The 23664-nt window shown below is 48.6% G+C and overlaps 1 protein-coding gene across 1 annotated transcript; it reads right to left on the bottom strand.

The window, feature by feature from the left end:
- Nucleotides 1-17349: 17349 nt before the first annotated feature.
- On the bottom strand, nucleotides 17350-23395 carry LOC140201912 (dual specificity protein phosphatase 1-A-like). The gene is made up of 5 exons (XM_072266704.1): nucleotides 23319-23395; nucleotides 22527-22950; nucleotides 21666-21784; nucleotides 20465-20684; nucleotides 17350-18579 (listed from the first exon to the last, which is right to left on the bottom strand). Exons 2-5 carry the CDS (start codon nucleotides 22900-22902, stop codon nucleotides 18365-18367), a joined length of 930 nt encoding a protein of 309 aa, XP_072122805.1. The 5' UTR covers nucleotides 22903-22950; nucleotides 23319-23395; the 3' UTR covers nucleotides 17350-18364.
- Between the last annotated feature and the right edge of the window lie 269 nt (nucleotides 23396-23664).

Genomic DNA, 23664 nt, shown 5'->3' with positions numbered 1-23664 from the left:
GCCAGGCGCACCCGCCAATCGGAGAAAGGACAGATCCGAAGGACGGATATTGCGGAGGACCGCTGAAAGCGGGTACGTCCTTTAAAATGTTCCTGACGCAACATAGGAAGCAATTGGAACTGTCCCCGTGCTTCGTTACTGTCAATTCGTAACGGAGCCGCCTTCTCTACAAAGCAACTCCGGCGCCGCCTTGATTACCGGCGGCAAGGAGTAGGAGTTTTATCCACCCTGTTGTGTTTTGTTTCCCCATTCTAATTGGCCCGGCTTCCATTGATGGAGAGTTTATGCCCTCCGCCTGATCACGGTGGCGGGTCGATTTGAGCCCCTAGCGGCCGGGAAGTCGTATTGCACTCTGCACTGAAATCCCCGGCGGCCGGGAAGTCATTACCGCCCCCCTGCTCTGCCCTCACCAGAGAGGGAGCCCTGCAAACCCCCTCCGCAAAGCCTCCGACCGGCCGGCAGGTCATACCGCCCCTGCACTGCCCTCACCGGCCAGGAGGTAGCACTGCAGACCCACTCTCTACAGCGCCCGGCCGGCCGGGCGGTCACACTGCCCTCACCGGCTAGGAGGTAATACTGCAAGCCCACTCTGTATAGCGCCCGGCCGGCCGGGAGGTCACACTGCCCTCACCGGCTAGGAGGTAGTACTGCAAGTCCACTCTACAGCGCCCGGCCGGCCGGGAGGTCACACTGCCCTCACCGGCCAGGAGGTAGCACTGCAGGCCCACTCTGTACAGCGCCCGGCCGACCGGGAGGTCACACTGCCCTCACCGGCTAGGAGGTCGCACTGCTAAGGTGCTCCACACAACGCCCCCTGCCGGCCAGGGGCAGTGCGACTATCTGGCCGAGTACTGAAGACCTGAGCTGACCAACTGGCTGGAGAGTTCACCAAGATCTTTAACCTCTCTCTTTGGCAGAGTGTGGTACCCACCTGCTTCAAGCAGGCCTCAATTGTACTGGTGACTAAGAAGAATGTAGTAGCCTGACTCAATGACGATTGTCCAGTTGCACGGATACAGGCTATTCAGCCCAATAGTCCATGCTGACCACTGTGCCCACCCAGCTAAGACCAATCTCCTGCTTTTGGCCCCATCCCTCTAAGCACCACCCATTCACCCTTCTTAAATGACACTGTGAGGGGATCCAGGAGTGCCCCTATTAACTGTTTGAAGAGAGACAGAGAGAGACATTCATCATTGATGGTTTGTTTAGAAAGGAGAGAGAGAGAGAGACGAAGATTAACGGTTGGACTGTCACTTTAAGGCATTGGAAGTAATTTTGGATTTCTACTGAGTTTGTAGTTGGAGACAGCACTGAGCAGCTCGTAAATTGCTATGGTGACTGAAGGCGGTGTTATTTAATGGACACTCGATGTTGTGATTTTCAGCAGGTTGTTGATATTTCTTCAAGGACGTGTTGCCTGCTTGTGCATTTCTTCACAGACAAAGGAAGGAAGGACTCTTTGAATGACAGGTGATGCTCAGCCTGGTGAAATAAACGGGAGGTCAGATGATACAGACCTCAGACACATGATCTGGACACTGAAGGAGCATTGCTGTGCCCGCAGAGAAAGTGGGTTTTGGAGGATCGATCAGGTGGATCGATCCAAAGTGCTATTCCAGTGGTGAAGAAGGGGTTGACTGGTGGGGAGTTGTCTATGTGTCCACCCTTGCTGGGGTGATAGCTCCACCACAGGAAAACCGGTCCCCCCCGTTAAAGTCACAGTCGGTGACTTGTAAAGGATTTCGGAGGACGACGAGAAAATCGACAGCATCAGCTCAGCTGAAGACTCAACTCTCTCTCTCTCTCTCCATCACTACTCAACTCAATACCACGAACTGAACTGAACTGAACTTTACTCAACATCGTAAGTCTGTATCTTTTTACCCCTAGACTTAAGGAAGCTTGGTTTTCATACATATATATTCCACACTTACTTTTATATATAATCATTGCTAACCTGTTTGATTTATCTTCATTGATATTACTGTATTGTGTAGTTACTAATAAATATTAGTAGTTTATAGCAATACGAGATTCCAAAGTGGTTTCCATCTCTGCCGGTTTCTTAACCCCCGTCACGGGGTCCGTGACAACACTAATATACCTGCCTCAGCTGCTTCCATATAGTCGCCACCTTCTGCAGGAAGACATTTCCCCTCTCTCCTTAAACTTATGCCCTGTAGTTGTGGACCCCCCCCCAGCACCAACAACCCTGGGAAGAGACTGTTACCCTCGACCTTATCTGTGCCTCTCATAATTTTAAGCACCTCTGCGAGGCAGCCTCTCCTTCTCCCACTGTTAGAATCAGGCCACTGTTTGAGAAGGCAACTTTGCTTCTTCAGCATATCACCCTGGCACCAGAACCTCAATCATATTTATAGAATTTCTTCAAAGAGATGTCCCCAATGATGTTCCATTTCTGCTTTCAGGATGATTTCATTGAATTGCGCACCCCCCCCCCCCACCCTTTGAAAAAACTTTACCACACACCAACACCAGTACTCCAGGCCAACAGCCCCAAAAACTGATGGTCAAAACCTGAGTTCTTTCCTCCCTCTGAGTATTAAGGTTCTGGGGTGGACCTTGTTGCACCCTAATGGGTTGTGCATTAGACCGTAGAGAATGATACAAGTACCTCGGGTCAAGAATGATGAGTTCGGAGATACGGAAGGCGCTGGCGTGGAGGGCTATGATCGACATGAAGGAAATCTGGAAGTCGAACCTGACCAGAGGGCTTAAAAAGAGGATTTTCATAGCAGTCATGGAGTCCATTCTCACGTACGGATGCGAGACGTGGACACTCACCAAGACTATGCGAAAGTCTCTAGACGGTTGCTATACACGAATGCTCCGGATGGCTCTTGACGTGAGTCGGCAACAGCACATGTCGAACGTCGAACTCTATGACAACCTACCGATGCTCACCACTAAATTCGAGGCGAGAAGACTGCAACTAGCGGGGCACTGTCTACGCCACCCCGAGCTACCTGCCAGCCTAGTCATCATATGGGAGCCCAAGCACGGGAGGATGGACCCTGGGCGCCCTCCCAAGACTATGGTCAACACGCTCCTAGAAGACAGCGGCGCAGCTAATGTAGATGAACTGAACACACCGATGAGGGAGAGGGAGAAGTGGAGAGTCCGACATCGTGCCCGACGCCGGCCCCCTAGGCCTGAGTCGACGCAGTAATAGTACTAATGAGCTGTTGATGCAGCTCAGCCCATCACAGGAACAGCCTCCCCTCCCATGGACTCTATCTACACTTCTCGCTGCCTCGGTAAAGCAGCCAGCACAATCAGACCCCACCCACCCCGGACATTCTCTCCACCCCCCCCATGGGCAAAAGCTTGAAAGCACGTACCACAGGCTCAAGGCCAGCGTCTACCCCACTGTTACAATTAATTTTATTATGTAAGAACATGAGCCTGTGCTGCCTGTGTGACCAAATAGGTAGGACGCTTTAGAGTGTGGGGAGTGTGGGGGGGGGGTGCTCCTTGATGAAACCCACGTGCTCACTGGGAGAACATACAAACTCCTTCTGGCACATCGGGTGTTTCTTTAACATTTTCCCGTTTCTTTAACATTTTTGTCTGTTTAAAATAGGAATGCTTTGTCTGTGTATGCACTACTATTCATTTGATTAGTGGAGGGGAGAGGGATGGGGGGAGAGAGGGGCGGAGGGGGGAGGGGTGGAGGGGGCTGGTGATGAAGGTTGGGGGGTGACTGGGTTAAACAGTCAAAATGTAATTGGCAACTGGTTGTATAGAATGTAATTAGTTGGCGTTGCAATAAAAAATAAGTAAAAAAAATAAAATTAGATTAAATTAAATTCAACTTTATTGTCATTGTGCTGAGTACAGATACAAAGCCAATGAAATGCATTTAGCATCTGACTAGAAATGCAAAGAATAACTGCGAATAAAAAGGTGCTACAGTACACAAATATAAAAGTACTGAGACAGTACAATACAGATGCAATACTGCTAAGCGCTGTGATGTGAGGTTCAAAATAAAAATAAAATAATTTTTTTTTTAAATTAAAGAAAACATTTTTTCTGTTTTTTTTTTAACCCAGCACGGATGGAAAGCGTGCAAGGCCCTGGCCAGATTCGAACCTGGAGCCACTCCCCTCAAAGGCTGGTGTGGATGCCACTGGCCGGCCCAACTGGCCACAGTCAGCAGTGGAACTGAACCCAAGTAACTGGCACTGTACTAGCATTACATTAACTGTTACACTAACGTGCCCCGCTATAAGGTTATTGAATGTTTCCCTCGTTCAATAGACTCTTGACCTCACAGTCTACTTTGCACCTTCTCGTCTGCCTGCACTGCACTCTTTCTGTAACCGTAACACTTTATTCTGCAATCTGTTATGTTGTCCCTTGAAGTATTAGTGTAATGAAATGATCTGTGTGCAGGTGGAATGCAACACCTAGGTTCCCCCTACCTCGCTACATGTTAACGATAATGTACGCAGTTTACAGTCTTGGGTTGAGTTGTTCTCTGATCTTGGCAAATTAATTGCAGGCGTTTCATCACCATGCAAGGAGACATTGTCAGTGCATTGTTGGGTATGGTGTGTCCTCCCAGCGCTCGACCTTCATATACTTTTCAATCCTTTTCGAAACTCAGCTGTGATGCGAGGAGGAGATCTCATTGCTGACTGGCTGCGTGGCAAACCTTGTGCGTGACGGTCTGGAATTTTGCCCGTGTCCACTCATAAATAGGATACAGGTCTACCAGTTTGTTTAGGGAACTGTTGGCAGCAAGCCAGATTTCTCGGAATTCTCTTGCATGCCGAATGTTCACTTAGGGCGTGACTTTCGCTGATGCCCAGTCGAAGTTGTCAAATTTGCCCCATCTTAGGGCATTTTACAGGAGCACCCTTGACAGCGTCCTGACAAGTTGCATCTCCATCTGGTCTGGGAGCAGTCGAGCATCAGACCAGACGTCTCTACAAAGGGCTGTGAGAATAGCAGAGTCTCCCTGACATCCATCAGGGACATTTATCAGAAGCACAGTGTACACAGGGCCCTTGGTATTATTGAGGATCCCACCCATCCGTCCAGCATCCTCTTTGACTTTCTACCATCAGGCAGGAGACTCAGTTGCTTAAAAACAATATTGGTCAGGATGAGAAACAGCTTTTTCTCCCCAAGCTATTAGGCTTTTGAACCCCCTACTGCACTGCATTCGAAGTGTCACTAGATAATTTGTACTGTATCCTACAATATTTAATTTATGCACTTTATTTATGCATAATTCATTTGTAGATTTAATTCTTACTTTCAAAGTTGTTATGTGTTATATGTGTGTTATGTATACTACACTGCTTTACACACTGGTTCGGAGAAACATTGTCTCATTTGACAGTATACATGTATGTAGTTAAATGACAATAAACTTGACTTGACTCGACTCTCGATCTTTGAAAGTACAATCTTCTTTAAGAGAAATGAGCTCCCTCAAACTGCTGTCTCTTGTTATGTTTCTGAATACCCTTACTAAACTTCCTGCTGTCTTTGTTCCAAGGTTAGCCCACGCAGGAGTGAGGTAGATTCCAACATTAGCCCACTCGTGTGAGGTGGGTTCCAAGGTTAGCCCACGCAGGAGTGAGGTAGATTCCAACATTAGCCCACTCGTGTGAGGTGGGTTCCAAGGTTAGCCCAGTCAGGAGTGAGGTAGGTCAGCTAGATGAGTAGTATCGCAACAACAACCTTGCGCTCACCGTCAGAAAGACAAGGATTTAACTGTGGAACACACAAAATGCTGGAGGAACTCAGCAGGCCAGGCAGCATCTATGGAACAGAGAGAGTACAGTCAACATTTCGGGTCATTGGTCCTGATGAAGGGTCTCGGCCTGAAACGTGGACTGTACTCTTTTCCATAGATGCTGTCTGGCCTGCTGAGTTCCTCCAGCATTTTGTGTGTGCTGTTTGGATTTCCAGCATCTGCAGATTTTCTCTTGTGCAGAATTGATTGTGGACTTCAGGAAGGAAAGTCAGGAGAACTCACATCAGTCCTCATCATGGGATCAGAAGTGGGAAAGATGGTCAGTTTCAAGTTCCTGATGATCTCTCCTGGGCCCAACATATTGACGCGGTCATGAATTCAGGCAATAGTTCAACCGTGGCTGACTAGGGAAGTCAAAGCTAATGTAAAAGCAAAAGAGAGGGCACACAACAAAGCAAAAATTAGTGGGAAGACAGAGGATGGGGAAGCTTTTAAAACCCTACAGAGAGCAACTAAAAGAATCAATAGGAGGGGGAAAGATGAAATACGAAAGCAAGCTAGCAAATAATATCAAAGTGGATAGTAAGAGCTTTTTCAAGTATGTAAAAAATAGAAGAGAGATGAGAGTGGATATCGGACCTCTAGAAAATGAGGCCAGAGAAATAATAACGGGGGAAACGGAGATGGCAGATGAACTAAATGAGTATTTTGCATCAGTATTCACTGTGGAAGACACTAGCAGTGTGCCTGATGGTTAAGAGTGCGAGGGAAGAGAAGTGAGTGCAGTTACTATTACAAGCAAGAACGTGCTCAAAACTCTGAAAGACCTATGGGTACATAAGTCACTCGGAGCAGATGAACTGCCCCCTAGGTGGCGGTAGAGATTGTGGTGGCATTAGAAATGATCCTTTAAAAATCATTGGACTCGGACATGACGCCAGAGGACTGGAAAATTGAAAATGTCACTCCACTCCACTCTTTAAGAAAGGAGGAAGGCAGCAGAAAGGAAATTACAGACCAGTTAGCCTGACCTCAGTGGTTGGGAAGATGTCGGAGTCAATTGTTAAGGATGAGGTTATGGAGTACTTGGTGACACAGGACAAGATAGGACAAAGTCAGCATGGTTTCCTTCAGGGAAAATCCTGCCTGACGAACCTGTTGGAATTCTTTGAGGAGATAGCACATGAGGTAGATAAAGGGGATGTAGTGGATGTTGTATATTTGGACTTTCAGAAGGCCTTTGACAAGGTGCCACACATGAGGCTGCTTACCAAGTAAAGAGCCCATGGTATTACAGGACAGTTACTGGCATGGTTAGATTACTGGCTGATTGGTAGGAGGCAGCAAGTGGGAATAAAAGAATCCTTTTCTGATTGGCTGCAGTAACTAGTGGTGTTCCGCAGGGGTCAGTGTTGGGACTGCTTCTTGTTATGCTGTATATCAATGATTTAGATGATGGAATAGAAGGCTTGGCTTTGTTGCCAAGTTCGCAGTTGATACAAAGATTGGTGGAGGGGCAGGTAGTGTTGAGGAAACAGGTAGGTTGCAGAAGGACTTGGGAGTCCTTGTGCTAAACACCCTAAAAGTTAACTTGTAGGTAGAGTCAGTGGTGAGGAAGGCAAGTGCCACGTTAGCATTCATTTCAAGAGGTCTAGAATACAAGAGCAGGGACGAGATGCTGAGGCTTTATAAGGCACTGGTGAGGCCTCACCTTGAGGATTGTGAACGGTTTTGGGCTCCTCATCTGAGAAAAGATGTGCTGGCGTTGGTGGGGTTTCAGAGGAGGTTCACAAGGATGATGCCAGGAATGAAAGGGTTATCATACGAGGAACGTTTGATGGCTCTGGGTCTGTACTCGCTGGAATTCAGAAGGATGAGGGGGGAATCTTATTGAAACCTTTCAAATGTTGAAAGGTCTAGACAGAGTAGATGTGGAAAGGATGTTTCCCATGGTGGGAGAGTCTAGGACAAGAGGGCACAGCCTCAGGATGGAGGGGTAACCATTTAAAACAGAGGTGCGGAGGAATTTCTTTCGCCAGAGGATGGTGAATTTCTGGAGTTCATAGCCGCAGGCAGCTGTGGAGGCCAGGTCATTGGGTGTATTTAAGGCGGAGCTTGGGAGGTTCTTGATTGGACACGGCATCAAAGGTTACAGGGAGAAAAGGTCAGGGGGTGGGGCTGCAGAGGGGAAATAGGGTCAGCCATGATGGAATGGCGGAGCAGACTCGATGGGCCAAATGGCCTAATTCTGCTGCTATGTCTTATGGTCTTACTTGTTTTTTTATATATTTCGTTAACTGTATTTTGATTGGTTTCTTTTGTAATCCCATATCTTTTATTTTATATATTTAAACACATTATTCTAAGAAGGGTCCATAGTCTTCACCAGACTGCCAAAGGAGTCCATGGCCCTGGTCTAACCTATCTGCACCCTTCACAATTTTATAAACTTCTGTCAGGCCTCCCCTCAGCCTCTGATGCCCAAGTTTGTTCAACCAGTCAGTGTTTGGTTTGTTGAAATCCCCATCTAAAATCAGCTTGCTATTTTTGTCCTTGCTGGTAATGTGACCAAATATCCGCACTTCTCCCTCGCACTGACTGTCTTAGAGCTTTCTGTTTATTCCCAGCCACTGGGTTCACTAGTCAACCCAGTTTCCGATCATTCTGGTCTGTGACTTCCCCCTCAGCGTCCACAGACACTGGGTGAGGAGGAGAATCCCCTCGACGAAAAAGAAGCCAACTTGTGCCTGGAACTGCAGAGAGAGACAGGTGTAAGGGCTCACCTCAGCCGACCGGGAAAGGTGGTCCCTGTATCTCTTACGAGATGGTGGTAGGGGAGAGGGTTAACCCCATCCAACAAGGAAAGATGTTCCCTTGCTTGTAATGAAGCAGTGGTGGTTGAAAGGATGAATCCCTCAAACAGGGAATGGCGTTCCCTGTGTCTGTAATGAGGCACTGGTGGGAAAGGGTTAATACCCTCCGACAGGGAATGGCGTTCCCTGTGTCTGTAACGAGGCACTGGTGGGAAAGGGTTAATACCCTCCGACAGGGAATGGCGTTCCCTGTGTCTGTAACGAGGCACTGGTGGGAAAGGGTTAATACCCTCTGGTAGAAAATGGGAGCCTTGTGTCTGTTCCAAGGAGAGGTGATTTAGGAGTTAATGAACATCCTTTGACTATAACTAGCGATTGATGAAAGAGAGAGTTAACCCATCTAACAAAGGTGGACCAGTTAAAGATGAGAGTAGTGTGTGTCTGGACTCACTGTTCCCACAATTCCTTCTCCTGTGATTTCCAACCCACCAACCGACCACCTCAGCTCCTCAGTTACTACCCAGTGTCAGTTTTGTCCTTCTCGGGAAGATGATGCTGGTAATCCCACTGATACCCCACCATCTCCTGTCCCGGGTAAGTGTGTAGATCGCCAAAGGCAGTCCCACTGATAACCCACCATCTCCTGTCCCGGGTAAGTGTGTAGATCGCCAAAGGCAGTCCCACTGATAACCCACCATCTCCTGTCCCGGGTAAGTGTGTAGATCGCCAAAGGCAGTCCCACTGATAACCCACCATCTCCTGTCCCGGGTAAGTGTGGTGTATGTCACCAAAGGCTTTAGCAAATTTCTATAGATGTACCGTTCAAAGTTCCCAGTAAATTTATTATCGTAGTATGTGTATGTCACCAAATACGACCCTAAAATTCATTTTCCTGCGGGCACTCACAGTAGAACAAAAAAATACAATGGAATCAATGAAAAACTACACACTGAGACGATAAACAACCAATGTTCAAAAGAAGACAAACTGCAAATGCAAAATAATAACAAATAAATAATACTAAGAACATGAGTTGTGGAGTCAGTCCGCAATTTGTAGAATCTATTCAGAGCTGAGGTGAGTGAAGTTATCCCCACTGGTTCAGGAGCCTAATGGATGACAGGTGATAACTGTTCCTGAACCTGTTGGTGTGGGTCCTGAGGCTCCAGTACCTTGTTCCCGATGGCAGCAGTGGGAAGAGAGCACGGCCTGGACGGTGGGGGTCCCTGATGGTGGATACTGCTTTCCTGTGGCAGCACTCCATGTAGATGTGATCAATGGTGGGGTTACCGTGGAGGGCATTCAGATTAGCTGCCATCACTGCCTGGTATGGAGGGGCCACCGCCTGGGATTGGAAAAAGCTGCAGAGGGTTGTAAACTCAGCCATCTCTATCATGCGTACTAGCCTCCCTGGCATCGAGAACGTCTTTGAAAGACAGCACCTCAAGAAGCCACCATCCATCACGAAGGACTTCACCATCCAGGATATGCCCTCTTCTCATTACAGCCATTAGGGAAGAGCTACAGAAGCCTGAAGACCCACATTCGACGATTCAGGAACAGCTTCTTCCCCTCTGCCATCTGATTTCTGAATGGACATTGAACCCATCAATGCTATCTCACTATTTTACTCCCTTTTTGCACATATATCTACTTTTTAATATAAATTGATTGCAATTTATAGCAAATTCTATGTATTGCACTGTACTGTTAGCACAAAACAGCCAATTTCAATCCTAAGCCAATGACATTCAATCTGATTCGATTCTGAGTCATGAAGGATTTTCCCATGCATCACCGCGGCAGATCAGACCCTTGTGGGACTTACCCATTGTTGCTCAGTGCTTGAGGAAAGGAGTAGCTGCTATTTGACTGCACCAGGCAGCACTTGGAGGCCTGAGCAGTTCTCAGGGAGGGGGCCAAGTATTGATTTTTGACCCAATCACCTCGGCCTTCAGTAAATCTTTCTGTTTTAGCAAAGTTCAACTCAATTCAAGTTTAATTGTCATTCAGCCATACAAGAATACTCCCGAATACAGCCAAACGAGACAGCGTTACTCCAGGCTCAAGGTACAAAACACAATACCAACAGTCACACACAGCACAAAGCACACATGGCACGTATGGGATAGAATGATACAGCCACGCAACAAAAGAGTCCAAACTCAAGCCATCCGATGCCACCAAAATCTGCAGACAACCACAACAGAGCTTGTCTTAGGCTGAGTGAACACTGGTGGGCAGCACCGAGTCCAGCCTGGACGCTACGCCACACTGCCCCCAGTGGCACCAGCTCCAATGCCTCTCAGGCAACACCACCGCTTGAGGCCTAGTCTTTGCACATTCAAGTTAGCAAGTGCATATAGGATATCAGTAAAATACAACCCCCCAAAATACAGTGGTGCTAGGAAGTTTGTGAACCCTGTAGAATTTTCTCTATTTCTGCATAAATATGACCTAAAATGTGATCAGATCTTCATGTAAGTCCTAAAACTAGATAAAGAGAACCCAGTTAAATAAATAACACAAAAACATACTTGTTCATTTATTTATTGAGAAAAATGATCCAATATTGCATGTATTTGTTGGAAAGAGTATGTGAACCTCTGGGATAGTGCCTTCTACAAAAGCTATTTGGAGTCGGGTGTTCCAATCAATGAGATGAGACTGGAGGTGTAGGTTGGAGAGGTGCTCTGCCCTATGAGAAAGACACACCAAGTCAGATTACTGACAGAGCCTGCTCTTCTCAAGAAAGCTCTGTTTACATACACCATGCCTCGATCAAAACAACTTTCAGAGGACCTTAGAAGAAGAATTGTAGAAATGTATGAAGCTGGAAAAGGCTACAAAAGCATTTCTAAAGAACCAAGTGTTCTTCAGTCCACAGTAAGCTGAAGGGGCTCTGTCTGAAACATCGACCGTTTACTCTTTTCCATGGCTGTGCCTGACCTGCTGAGTTCCTCCGGCATTTTGTGTGTGTTGCTCTGGGAGGGTGGCGTAAGAGAATCGATCGTGAAATGTACAGGGAGAACTGGGGCTGTAGAACATGTGGGTTGGATTGACCAAGGTCTGCGATATGAGGAGGAACTTCTTTAGCCAGAGGGTGATGAAACTGTGGAATTTGTTCCCACAGATGGCTGCGGAGGCCAAGTCATTGGGTATATATTTAAAGTGGAGGTTGATAGGTTCTTGATTAGTAAAGGCATCAAAGATTACAAACAGAAGGCAGGAGAATGGGGCTGAGAGGGAAAATAAATTAGCCTTGATAGAATGGCAGAGCAGACATGATGGGCCAAATGGCCTAATTCTGCTCCCAATCTTCATCGGTCAGGACAGAGGGAAGAAGAGGCAGGAAGCAGTTCAATTGGAACTTTGCACTATTTATTAATTTTTTCTGTAATTTATTTTTTATTGAAGTTCATCATCAAACAAGCATTTCCATTACATGTATTTCAGACACTGTACATATATATCATATCATCATATTTGTCACAAATCTCCACATAATATTTATCTGAGGTATACGCTTATGGAAAGGAGAGGAAAGAAAGAACAATGGAAAGAAGAAAACTATGTACAGAGTAGGGAGTGATCTTTTTTTTTACAACATATTCCTTGACTTGTGAGAATAAAATCAGGCCTATGAGGTGTTAAGTAGTTAAACCATTTTTCCCAGTATGAATCAAATTGTTCCAACTTATGATTAACAGATGCTGTTATCTTCTCCATTTTGTAAATGTCCATTGTAATTTCCATCCATTCATTTAAAGTTGGGCTCTCCTGTGATAACCATTTCCTGATAAGGGTCTTTTTACCAGCCACCAGCGGTACATTCATTAAATATTTATCTCTTTTCAACCATTCTTGAGGTATATACCCAAAACATATGGTCTTACTCTCTAAGGGTATTTCACATTTAAAGATGTCTTTTAGGGCATTATGTATCCCACTCCAATAGTCTTTGATAACAGGGCATTCCCAGAAAATATGATTATGGTTTGCATTTTGACTTCCACAATTTCTCCAGCAAACAGTGAGGTTACTATCATAATAGGATTTCAGAGGGTGTAATAAAATATTTTATCATGTTTTTTCCACCCAAACTCCCTCCATTTCTGTGAACTGGTACAATTCCATTGATACCTCCATATTATTGTCCAGTCTTCCTCAGATATTATTATCCCTCCTTCCTTCTATTTACTAATTTTTATATATTTATTATTGGAATTTATTCTATATTTTCTGTATTGTACTGCACTGCCGCCCCAAAACAACAAATTTCACGACATGCGTCAGTGATATTCAACTTGATTCAGGTTAGGCTGTTCTTGGAGTTATTGTGTGAGGTTCTGGTCGTCCAATTACAGAAAGGATGCGGAGGCTTTGGAGAGGCTGGGTGCTGCCTGGTTTAAAGGATACGAGCAATGAGGAGAGGAGTGGACAAGTCTGTTAAAATACAAGGGGCATTAATAGAGGTATTTTCTCTGGCTGGAGGGCATGGCTTTAAAGGTGAAAGGGGGATGGTTTAAGGTTGAGTTTTGTTGTGGGTGCCTGGAGCACACTACTAGATCAATTAGGGGAAGAAAAGATGGTACGGGAGTTTTAAGAGCTATTCTGGGTGGTCAAACATCTCTGCAGCAAATGGGAGGGGATATGGATTGTGTACGGTCAGAAGGAATTTAATCTAATTTGGCATCATGTTCAGCCTGGACGGCGTAGGCCAAAGGGGCCTGAACAGTGTGAGGCAAAGAGCCTGGACAGCGTAGGCCCAGGGGCCTGGTCGGCGTGAGGCAAAGAGCCTGGACAGGGTGGGCCAAGGGGCCTGAACAGCGTGAGGTAAAGAGCCTGGACAGTGTGGGCCAAGGGGCCTGGACAGTGTGGGCCAAGGGGCCTGGACAGGGTGGGCCGAGGGGCCTGGACGGCGTGAGGCAAGGAGCCTGGACAGGGTGGGCCGAGGGGCCTGGACAGTGAGAGGCAATGCTGTATTGTTCTATGTTCGTTGTTACCAGGAGTGTGGTATGTGTAGGGAACGGACTGAGGATTGAGTATTACACACCTAGTGGTTAGCATGGTCGTAGATTATTTCTCCAGTCAACCGAGAGCTATGGGAGTGAGCATTAAGAGGGAGATATTAACTGAAAAATTCTCACCTATGTGTTCCACTCTCCTGTCTGCTATTCCCGACTCAAGATTCACGGATCATGAAAATCAGCACACTGCAAATGTCCGGCACCATTGAGACGTCAGTTTACACCACAAAAACACTAGGTCATACAGGCGGTTTCAAAGCTCAGTTCCAAAAGGGAAGTTACAGACTGCAGTGATTGTATCTGAGAAAAAGTGTGAGTAATACCAAAATTATAGCTTTGTTTGTTCTGCTTGCTACCAACAAGTCATTGCTGTGTATCAGCAGAGCTATCTTAAACCAAAAGTTTCGGAGAAGATTTTCATATTAACCTGTGTTAAATAATACAAAGTTATTCAGTATACTTAAGGATAACAGAAGCAGGAGCTGAATGCAGAATGGGGTTAAAGGTTATGGGGCGAAGGCAGCAGGATGGGGTTGAGGAAAAGAGTAACAGCCAGGATTGAATGGCAGAGCAGATTTGATGGGCTGATTGGCCTGACACTGCTCCTATGGTCTTATCTCCTGGCACTTGGATGGGGTGGTGGGTACTTTATCCTCCACCAGATCCATACTTTTAATCATCAGTTCTTCACCTTTCTCACCTCCAGCAAGAAGGAGAATCTTCTGGTCTAGATGGTGCTAGAGAACAACAATTCCTCAGGCACCATCTTCCAGACAGTCAATCATTTGGCTTTTCTATGTTTTCTATTTATTCTAAATCAATTTTGTTTTTTTGAAACCGTTGGAGCCTGTGACTTACAGTCTGTAGTTCAATCGAGTGACCTAGCACTCTGCTATTCCTGAAAAAACTCCAGGACAGAAATGTGAGCACGAGCTACCATGAGGAGAAGCTCAGAGATGAGACAAGGGGCCGTGATCAACTATATTTTTCTCCAATTAAAGCATTGAGGAAGATTGAAACATCGAGGCAAATGCCGAGAAGAGCGAGCAGTTCTCAGAGGCCGGAGGTTCGAGTTGCTGCCCTCGGAGGGGTTGCTGGGATTAAGTCACTACCTTCGGTGAGGCCGCTGGGTTCAAATCACTGCCCTCTGAGGGACCGCTGGTTCGATTTGCTATCCTCGGAGGGGCCACTGGTTCAATTTTCCACCCTCGGAGGGGCTGCTGGGGTCAAATCACTGCCCTCTGCGGGGCCGCTGGTTCAATATGCTGCCCTCAGAGGGGCTGCCGGGGTCAAGTTACTGCCCTCGGAGCGGCCTCTTGGTTCAATTTGCTGCCCCTCGGAAGGGCTGCTGGTTCGAGTCACTGCCCTTGGAGGGGCTGATGGGTCCCGATGCTCTTGGAGATGTTACTGAAATTCGGAGATTTATGGACTGGACTGTAGTTCATATTGGCCTCTTTCAGTTTCAAGTTTTTTTCCTTTTGGGCGACTTGTTAGTCTTTGTGCGAGGGAGGGGTTTGGGGAGTGCTTGTGACTTTTTGCTTCTTTTTCTTTTCATGTGGGGGTATTAATGTCTTTCGTTCAACTACTAATATCGTTATCTGTATTCAGTGGCTATTTGGAGAAGACAAATTTCAGCGTTGTATTCTCCATATATACTTTGGTAATAAAATGAACCTTTGAGGATCAGCCGACTACAGAACACAGAACATGCTGTCTCCAACAGCGGCGGGTGCTGGATGCACCCCTCCCAACCCCCCGCCGAGACCACAATCCCTGCTGCTGACCTCGAAACCTTTGGACACCCGCGGATTACGAATCTCTCTGAATCTATCGCCTACCCCAATGGCTCTGGACACCTCCGTACCAGTGACCCTTGAACCCCAGTCTCCCCTTCCCCCAGCACCACTCTGCAAACCCGTCTTTCAGGCCCCGTCATCAGTTCTTGTGTCCTTCTGAGACTCTCATCTTCCTACCACCCACCTTCCCTGAACACCCCAACCCTCTCCTAACCCTCTTCCCCCACTCTGATCCCAGCTCGCATCCATGCCAAGTGTTCACAATTCCCTCTGACCTTCCCCTCTCTGGGGAAGGACGTTCTGTCCTTAGTAAGGGCCTTACTTTTGTCCCCTCTGCACCTTCATAGACCTTGGGGTTGTAATATTTAACTGTCATTCATTCTTTGAGGCACTCCTCTGGTTTTGTGGATGGTTGCGAAGAAAAAGTATTGCAGGATGTCTATTGTGTACATTTCTCTGACTTTGAAACCTTTTATATCTTTTATAAACGCACTGACTCTCAGAGCTTTCTGGGCTATACCGCTTCCCACCGTCACTTGTAAAAGTGCCATCCCCTTCTCTCAGTTCATCCATCTCTGCCACATCTGCTCTCAGGACGAGGCTTTTCATTCCAGAGTTACTGAGAGGTCCCCATTCTTCAAAGAAAGGGGCCTTCCTTCCTCCACCATCAACGTTGCCCTCACCCACTTCTCTACCATTTGTGCACGTCTGCTCTTACCCTGTCTTCCCACCACCATGCCAGGGATAGGGCTCCCCTTGTCCTCACCTACCACCCCACCGCCCCCACATCCAGCACTTAATTCTCCATAACTTCCGCCATCTCCAACCAGATCCCACCACCAATCTTTCCCTCCCCCCTCACAATTTCTGCTTTCTGCAGGTATCGCTCCCTATGCAGCTCCCTTGTCCATTCGTCCCCCCCACTGATCTCCCTCCTGGCACTTATCCTTGCAAACAGAACAATGCTACACTTGCCCCTACACCTCCTTCCTCATTACCACTCAGGGCCCCAAACAGTCCTTCCAAGTGAGGTGACACTTCATCTGTCAGTCTGTTGGGGTCATCTACTGTATCCAGGGCTCCCAGTGTGGCCTCTTGTATATTGGTGAGACCCCACGTAGATTGGGAGACCGCTTCGCCGAGCACCTACACTCTGTTTGCCAGAAAAAGTGGGATCTCCCACTTCGACTCTACTTCCCAGTGCCATTCCTACATGTCAGTCCATGCCCTCCTCCGCTGCCGTGATGAAGCCACACTCAGGCTGGAGGAGCTACACCTTATATTCTGTCTGGGTAGCCTCCAACCTGATGGCATGAACATTGACTTCTCTAACTTCCAGTCATTGCCCCCCTTCACCATTCCCCATTCCTGTTTCCTTCTCTCCTTACCTGCCCATCACCTCCCTCTAGTGCTCCTCTCCCTTCCCTTTCTTCCATGGTCTTCTATCCTCTCCTATCAGATTCCCCCTTCTCCAACCCTTTATCTCTTTCACCAATCAACTTCCCAGCTCTTTACTTCACCCCCTCCCCCTCCCAGTTTCACCTTTCACCTGCCACCTTGTACTTCTTCCTCCCCTCCCCCCACCTTCTTACTCTGACTTCTTCTTTTTCTTCCCAACCCTGAGGAAGGGTCTCAGACCAAAACGTCAGCTGTTTACTCATTTCCATGGATGCTGCCTGGCCTGCTGAGTTCCTCCGGCATTTTTGTGTGCGTTGCTTTGGACTTCCGGCATCTGCAGATTTTCTTGTGTTGGTGTGGTGACTTGTTGGTGCTTATTGTGAGGTTTCATGTCCCCCTCCTGCTGACTAGCACTGCTTGGAGATTAAACGTTCAACTAGAATAATAAATCAGCCACGATGGATTGGAGGAGCTGACTTGATGGGCCAAATGGCCTAATTCTGCTCTTATGTCTTATGGAATCACGTCTCGTTCAACTCAGACCGAGCAAGAAATAATGGAGTGACATCAAGTGAGAATTTTCAAAAAGTTTTATTTTCCAGAGTAATAAATAATCTCAGTAATACTTATTAGTGAAACTTAAAATATTTACCAAACAGATAATAAAATATATAAAGTACTTTCCTTTATAAGGACATTAGCAGGTAGAGATCTCTTTAAAACAGAGAATTAAATGACACTTTGTGGCTTTAAGAGCAAGCTGGCTGCTCGATAGGAACCCAGAGAGGTTGAGATGTTGACAGAGTAGAAAGGACCAGCCGTTATACTGTCTGCATCACCCCCTTGGGTTCCAAACCTTCACAGTTCAGGCTAACATATTATCCAGGCGTGTCTCCCATGTGGCTGGGGTACACGTGAGGTTAGGAATGGTTCTTGGTAGGATTCTGGCTCAGAGTCCGCACTAGACCGTAAACATTGGAGCTCAGGAAAGCTCAAATTGAAACTAATAGGAGCAGCATTTCCTTCACAGATCATCTCCCTTGAGAATAGGTCCCAACGCACCAGCCCTGAGACTGGCGGTGCACAGGGGCAAGAGCAGTAGTATTGGCCAACGGGGCAAAAGTGTCCAGGGTTAGTTATTCAGTGAAATCTTCCAGACAACAGCAGGAAGCACCCTCCCGGCAGCCCTGCAGGTTGGTCAACGATACCGATGAGATTCGCGGGAAATGTGCGGGTTTAGGGCGATGTTCCGCTGGCGTTGTAGCAGGGGGTCATCTCGTGAGCGGTGAGTGATGCTACTTTTCCTGCCCGAGGCTGAAGCCAACGTCTGCTGATATCTGCATGGCTTGTTGAAGAGACTCTGAGCATCCAAGCTGCTTGTATGGTGGAATCCTGCTAGCTTGGGACGTGCCCCAACCCCATCTTCTCGTCTGTCGATACGATCAGCTCAGAGTGTCCAAATCCTATCAGACTTCTTCGCATCACAAAGCTCCTCAGGGAGATCCTAAAGCTGGCAAGGCTGGACCACCGTGGCCTGTTCCCTCGACCTGGTGGGTGCGTGACCTCCTCTTTCCGATAAAGGGCCAATCCCTAGTGACACAGCACCTTGGTTTCAAACTGCAGCAACTGTCCCATGAAGCTGAAGTTCGGGGAAATGATGCCCCTTCGCTGCTTGACAAAGTCGAAGGCTTCTTCCAGCCGCACCCGCTGCGTCCGGATCAGGTAGGCCAGGCAGATGGTGGCGGATCTGGAGATACCAGCCTGGCAGTGCACCAAGACTCGGCCACCGCTGTTCTTCACTGAATCTAATAGGAGGAGAGAGGAAAGGCTCATTAACACACAGTGTGGGAGGGTAGGAAACGTCAAAATCCCAACCCATGGTTATCTGAAAATCACTCATGAACCTTAAGCAGAAAGGAAACACATTGAGATTCAGTGATCAATGACTTTGAGTCAGTGCTAAGGAATGCAATGCTAGCATTCATTCTGAGGGGACTAGAATATAGAAGCAAGAGTGTAATGCTGAGGCTTTATAAGGCACTGGTCAAACCACACTTGGACTATGGTGAAGACTTCTGGGCCCCTTATCTAAGAATGGATGCGCTGGTATTGGAGGGGGTCTAGAGAAGGATTACGAGAATGATCCCCGGAATTAAAGGGTTAATGTATGATGGCTCTGGGTCTGTCCTCACTGGAGTTTAGAAGAATGGGGGGGGAGGGGGGGATCTCATTGAAACCTATTGGATGTTGAAAGGCCTAGATCATGGAGATGATGTTTGCTATCATGTCTAGAACCAGAGGGTGCAGCCTCAGAGTACAAGGACGTCCCTTTGGAACAGAGATGGGGAGGAAAATCTTCAGCCAGACGGTGGCGATTCTGTAGAATTCATTGCCACAGATGGCTGTGGAGGCAAAGTCATTAGGTGTATTCAAAGCAGAGGCTGATGGCTCTTGATTAGTCAGGGCGTAAAAGGTTATGGGGAGAAGCCAGGAGAATGAGGTTGAGGGGGGATAGTAAATCAGCCATGATAGGATCAGACTCGATGGACCAAATGGCCTAATTCTGCTTCTATGGTTCATGGTCTGAGGGTTTAAGGCAGTGGTGGAATCTGAAAACAATGCAGAGCAAAGAGAATATTGATGTTGCTCCTGCCCTGTGTCAAGAGCGAACAGCATCAATACTCACTTGACAGGGTGGGTGCCAGGAGGATTTCCCTCCGGGCATAGTTTTGGAGTGGGGGGGGGCTCTTCAGAGAGATGAGGGAGAATTGGTTCTTTCAGGAATTGGTGAACCCTGGAACCACCTGTCTCAGAGAGCTGAGATATTCAGTAAATTTACAGCCAAGAGGACCAGATATTTGGACAAAATTATAGACCTCAGACAGGAATGCATAAAAAACGGACAGGCCAGGACCATATTGAGTGATGGGCCAGGACGGTGAAGCAGAACTGACTACTTCAGCTCCTGGTCTCCAGCTCTGTGTGCACAAAGATCTCAAATCTCAGGACACTGAAGGTAGAGACAAGGATTTGATGAGATTGCTTGGGGACTACCTTTCTGCCTCCCAAGTCTGATGAATTAGTCTGGTGTATATCCAGGAAAGGACATTAAACAGGCCAGGGAGTGCGGTAACAAGCTGGATTGACAGGACTAATGAATCAGAATGGGACAATAGGAAAGGCAGGATGGGTTAGAACTTTACTCCCTGGAGCGCAGGGGAATGTGAAAGATTTCAAAGAGGTATATAGCATTATGAGAGCTATAGATCAGGTAAATGAAAGCTGGCTTTTACATCTGAGGTTGGGTGAGACTAGAGCTAGAGGTCATGGATTAAGGGTGAAAGGTGAAATATTTAAGGTGATCTTCACTCAGAAGGTGGCGTGAGTGTGGAATGAGCTGTCAGTGGAAGTGATGTATACGGGTCCAATTTCAACATTTAAGAGAAGTTTGGATGGGTGGGACATGGAGGGCGGCGGTCACTAGGCAGAATAACACAGAACGCAACAGCACAGTACAGGCCCTTCAGCCTCTCGATGTCGTGCCGACCCATGATTAACCTAACCCTTCCCTCCTACGTGGCCCTCCATTTCGGCATGGACTGTTTGGGCCAAAGGGGCCCGTCGTGCTCCAAGACTCTAGGACGCAGTTATGAAAGAACTGCTGAATTTGGTCTGGATGTTCCAACTCACCGATGAAATCAATGGCTTCCTGAAACCAGGCACTGATGTCAGTCATGTGGCTGTCCTCCACAGGGATGCACTTGTACTGGAAGACTCCCTCGAAGCAGTTGGGGCAGTTGGAAGATACGTTGAGCAGTGCAGTGATTCCCAGCGACTGCAGCGTCTCCTTACGGGACGAGTGGTAGGCGCTGCCCAGGTACAGGAAGGGCAGGATCTCCACCGGGCCACCCTGCAACCAGCAACACAAAAAAAACACGGCTTCAGAGCGCGGCCCAACACCGGGCAGGGGACACCCCGGTTACCAACGGTGCGAAGCGGATCGGAGAGCGGGTCTTACGGGGAAAGGGGTGAACAAGCTGAAAGGGGGAGAATGAGGGGTGACTTTGCAGAGGTGTGCACATTGGTATGAGGCATAGGAGGGGTGGGCAGTCAGGGACTTTCTCCCAATGCAGAATTGGCTAGCACAAAGGGGTGTAACTTTAAGGTGATTGGAGGCAAGTTTGGGAGAGGGGCGGATAGCAGAGGTAGGTTTCTTTCCACAGAGAGAGTTGGGTGTGTGGAACTCCTTGCCGGGGGTGGAGGAAGAGGTAGGTACATCAGGGGCTTTTAAGAAACTCTTAGATAGCTACATGGATGATGGAAAAATGGAAGATTATGTAGGTGGGAAGGTTTAGATTAATCTTGGAATGGGGTAAAAAGGTCCACAAGACCTTAATGTATAGGGATAGAATCAGGCCATTCAGCCCATTGTGTCTGCTTCACCATTTCATCATGCCTGATTTACTTTCCTCTCAACCCCATTCTCCTGGCTTCTCCCTGTAACCTTTGACGTCCTGACTAATCAAGAATCTACCTACTTCTGCTTTAAATATACCCAATGACTTGGCCTCCACAGTGTCCGTGGCAATGAATTCCACAGATTCACCATTCTCTGGCTAAAGAAATTCCTCCTCATCTCCGTTCTACTCTGAGTCTGTTCCCTCTGGTCCTGGACTTACCGGAACCATTCTCTCCACACCCACTCTATCCAGGGCCACTATCTAGACTGGGGATTGGGTTGGGAGGGGTGTTGGAGGTGGTGAGATATTGGGGAGAAGTTGGAGAGTGGGGATGATGACAGGGCGGGGAGACTGAGAGTTGGGGAACGCCGGGCTAGTTTTGTGCCGAACGCAGAAGATGCAGAAGGTGGGACGAGGTGTGGGGGTCTCACCTGGTCATAGAGCGGAGTTCCTCTGGCGATGAGGGTGGGCACTGAGCTGGTCTGCGGGTAGGAACTGAGGGGTTCCGTGCACATCTCTGGGAAGAGCGAGTGGAAGGTCTCGTAGCCTCCTGCAGAGAGAGAGAGAGAGATAGAGGGGTCAACTCGGGGTCCGTGTGTGCTCCCTGCCCGCCTCGATCCCGGGTTAAAGCGTGCGCCCGAGAGCTCGATCCCGGGTTAAAGCGTGTGCCCGAGAGCTCGATCCCGGTTAGAAAGGGGGCGGACGGGAGGTGTGGGAGTCCCAGGACATCGGTGAGGGACGGGGGCGATCCTCGATTTCAGATACGGACTCGGACCCGCGCCCTATCCCACAGCAGCGCTCCTGACCCGCGCATTGCGCGCCGATTCCACAGGGGCGCCCCGGACCAGCGCTCTGCGCACCGATCCCACAGCCGCGCTCCGTGCACTGATCCCACACCCGCGCTCCGTGCACCGATCCCACAGCCGCGCTCCGGACCCGCGCTCTGCGCACCGATCCCACACCCGCGCTCCGGACCCGCGCTCTGCGCACCGATCCCACAGCCGCGCTCCGGACCCGCGCTCTGCGCGCCGATCCCACACCCGCGCTCCGGACCCGCGCTCTGCGCGCCGATCCCACACCCGCGCTCCGGACCCGCGCTCTGCGCGCCGATCCCACAGCCGCGCTCCGGACCCGCGCTCTGCGCGCCGATCCCACAGCCGCGCTCCGGACCCGCGCTCTGCGCGCCGATCCCACAGCCGCGCTCCGGACCCGCGCTGTGCGCGCCGATCCCACAGCCGCGCACCAGTCCCGCTCCATACGTGCACTCCCATCGCCCAGTCGCGGCTCCTTACCCTTCAGGAAGTAGACCTTCAGGGCGCTGGTGTCGAGCTGCGCACTCAGGGTGTTGAGGACGAGCCGGGCCGTGCTGTCCCGGCCCAGCGTGGCGGCGCTCGGGCTCCTGTCGTCCAGCACCAACACGGCGGGGTAGAAGCCACTGCTGAGGGCAGAGCGAACACTGTCCTCGGGCAGGATGCAGTCCAGGGCGATGGCTCCCTTCGACCTGCGCTTGACGATGGTATTACAGTACACGTTGTGCGAGCCCCTTATGTGGGACGCGTTAAAACTGAGGAACGAGCGGCAGTCGAGGATGAGCACGCGTCCCTGCTCCTCGGCCAGCAACTGCACCAGGTGACAGCTCTCAATCTCCAGCGATTCCGTGGTGACCATGTTGGACTGAAGTCTGCCGCTTCTCTTCCAAGCTGTTTCGCCTTCCTTCTGTTCCAAAAACAATCATCGCCAGCCGTTAGCCACTTTACACCCCCATTTTTCAAACCTTTTAAAAATTACAATTTTGCAACCTTACTGTTGCTAAGTTCACGGGATAGGACAATAAATTGCTCTGAGTCTAACCCAATTATGTCAGCATAAATTGCAAAACTGAGCGAGAAAAGAACAGATTTCTGATTTTAAACTCAAGAGATACTGCCGATGCTGGAAATGCAGGGGCGCATATACAAAATGCTGGTAGAACCCAGCAGATCGGGCAGCATCTATAGAGCGAAATAAAAGTCAGCGTTTCGGGATCTCTGTTCCTTTCCATAGATGTCTGATCTCTCAGTGGGTAGGAAAGTCTGCATACTTACTCGGAACTAAGTCGAATTAATATTGTGCGTTGCAAATAACTCCTCTTCGCCTAGTTCCAATTCATCTGCTATAAGGTCCGGCGCAATTACTTTATAGTCTCGGGATCCGGAACCCCCGCTGGGACCTGCCATATTAGGAAGCTGACGTCACGGGGAGTCACGCCCTTTCTGTCCACATGAGGTCGTGTGTCGTCACTGCACGTGGGGGGGGGGACACCCCGCACGGGCTGTGACGTGTTGGGTACCGTGGGAGGCGGGGCCACGGACTCAACAAAATGATACTCGAAGTTCTGCCCAAAAAATCCCAGGGACGGGGGTGAAAGTTTTTTAATATAGGGTTCCCCCA

The sequence above is a fragment of the Mobula birostris genome, chromosome 8, assembly GCF_030028105.1.
Source record: "Mobula birostris isolate sMobBir1 chromosome 8, sMobBir1.hap1, whole genome shotgun sequence".
Taxonomy (NCBI): domain Eukaryota; kingdom Metazoa; phylum Chordata; class Chondrichthyes; order Myliobatiformes; family Myliobatidae; genus Mobula; species Mobula birostris.
This window is presented reverse-complemented; position numbering and strand designations above follow the sequence as displayed.